This window comes from Monopterus albus, unplaced genomic scaffold (assembly GCF_001952655.1).
Source record: "Monopterus albus unplaced genomic scaffold, M_albus_1.0 scaffold345.1, whole genome shotgun sequence".
NCBI lineage: Eukaryota > Metazoa > Chordata > Actinopteri > Synbranchiformes > Synbranchidae > Monopterus > Monopterus albus.
Window position 1 is genome coordinate 277,007 of NW_018128225.1, and position 2,131 is coordinate 279,137.

The window sequence follows — 2,131 nt, forward strand, 5'->3', positions numbered from 1 at the left end:
GACAGAGGTTTATTGACAGATGTGCACACACACAATTTAACTTGGGCTTGTAGGTAGAAAAGATGTTTCATTTGTGACTATCTGAAATTTTTTTACCACAAAAGAAACAGAACTCAAGTAGAAAAGTTACCGCAATCCCCTTATAGGAGAACTGTCCAAAAACAAACTTCACAGCTGCAAGTAAGAACCAGAGCTGAGTGGAAAATAAAACCCACACTGGAGATGACCTCAGTTCAAATAGTAACTGTTGTGCATCTCTGCTTGATAAATACTCTCATGTTATCAGACAAAGAGGACTGGGAAGAGGACTTCGCATCTTTTTCCACATTTAAAAAAAAATTTAAACACTATGTTTCTACAAGTTTACAACACAGGTTCAACAAATATTACTAATAAAACTGTGTGTTCAAAAACACAAGCAATCAAATGTAAAAATCCTGTCACGTGGTCCCAACGGGTCTCCTCCCAAAGTCAGAAACCAAGACGGGAATCAGATGTTGAAACTTTGTCTGGACAGACAGCATTAGTGTGCATCTTGTGTATGTGTGTGCACACTCATAGTAAAACACTGGGATTGGATTTAAATATGAACATTACAGACAAGTACTCAAGAAAACCTTTGGATCCACAATAGTACAATGTTAATGTCAATACGTTCTCATGTTATTTTGTAGGTGAAATTCTTTCTCCCCCTTTGGGGTGTGGATAATAGTTTCACATTTTAAAATTGTGAGCCGTTTCAGCATCTGATGCTAAACTCCCCACAAACTATCATTAGGTGCTGATAATGTAAAACTGGTCATGTCAGATGATGGGGTAACTATCACAGACAATGGGGAGTGACTAGGAACAATAATGGTTTAGGGTTAAAACTGGCATTAGCTTAGGAACAGAAAACAATGACAAACTAATTTAAAACCACATCTTTAGTCCGTTTCACCTCTGGCCAAGCTCTGCATCACTGATGGATGTGGTCAGACGTGTGCTGTCTTGCACCTGTATTCACAGCCAACGGCGACATCAGTGTCCTGACACACCCAGGAGTAGCTCTTAACAAGGTGAAAAGTTTAACATCTGGAGGTCAGTTAGTATTTCATCGATCTCAGAGTTGTCATATGGATATCCATTAGCTGTACTGCTTATCCGGCAGAGGGTCATGGGGCTGTCCTGCAGATAGAGGCAGGAATCTGTGAACTTTGCCAACGACCTATGAGCTGGATCTGAGGTAAATACTGCTTCTACTGCAAATCCAGCTTGATTAGGAGATTGCAAATGTAAAACTATAAATGGATGTGTAGGAGTGTATTTTAACTGAAAATATTCAATGTTCTGCTTTTATCTTTAGGACATGTGTGATAAAATAGCCGTCCCTGGTAGGCTAGTGGTTAAGGCGCAGCGCTCTCCCCGCTGCAGCCCGGGTTCAAATCAGGGTTGCGTCAGGAAGGGCATCCGGCGTAAAACACGTGCCAAATGTCAACAGGCGAGTAGTCAGTGTGACAATTCGCTGTGACAACCCCTAAGTGGGAAAAGCTGAAAGTGGCATACATACATGTGTGATAGAATACTGTACTAGGCTAATTAATTTGTTTGGGGACAGTGCAGAAGAGGTTAACAGAACATGTTGAAAGGGGACAACTATAGTGACTTCCACACATCAGGGATCCTAAGATTAGATGGTGGACTTTGAAAAGGAAACTTTCAGATGGTGGTTCCCTCCCATGTCATAGTTGTGAAGATCCATCAGTGCCTGGATCGCCTCCTCTACTGATGACATCTGGATTAAGGCCATCTTACGGTCCCTGATGAGGAAAGAAACTGATAAACGTTATGGAAAGTATATACAGTGGGTATGGAAAGTATTCAGACCCCCTTAAATTTTTCACTCTTTGTTATATTGCAGCCATATGCTAAAATCATTTAAGTTCATTTTTTTCCTCATTAATGTACACACAGCACCCCATATTGACAGAAAAACACAGAATGTTTGACATTTTTGCAGATTTATTAAAAAAGAAAAACTGAAACATCACATGGTCATAAGTAGCCAGAGTACTGACAGGAACTAGCAAGAGAGATCATATCTCTCCCATATTAGCTTCTCTTCACTGGCTCCCTGTAAAATTCAGAAAAG

General features: G+C 40.4%; 1 protein-coding gene across 1 annotated transcript in view; it reads right to left on the reverse strand.

The window, feature by feature from the left end:
* Positions 1–1,462: 1,462 nt before the first annotated feature.
* The window catches only part of LOC109974731 (polypyrimidine tract-binding protein 2-like), a 21,815-nt gene continuing 21,146 nt past the window's right edge, over positions 1,463–2,131 (reverse strand). Inside the window, exon 17 of the mRNA XM_020625084.1 lies at positions 1,463–1,799. Within this exon, the coding sequence (XP_020480740.1) occupies positions 1,670–1,799 (130 nt within the window). The 3' untranslated portion in view covers positions 1,463–1,669. The remainder of the gene's footprint in view (positions 1,800–2,131) is intronic.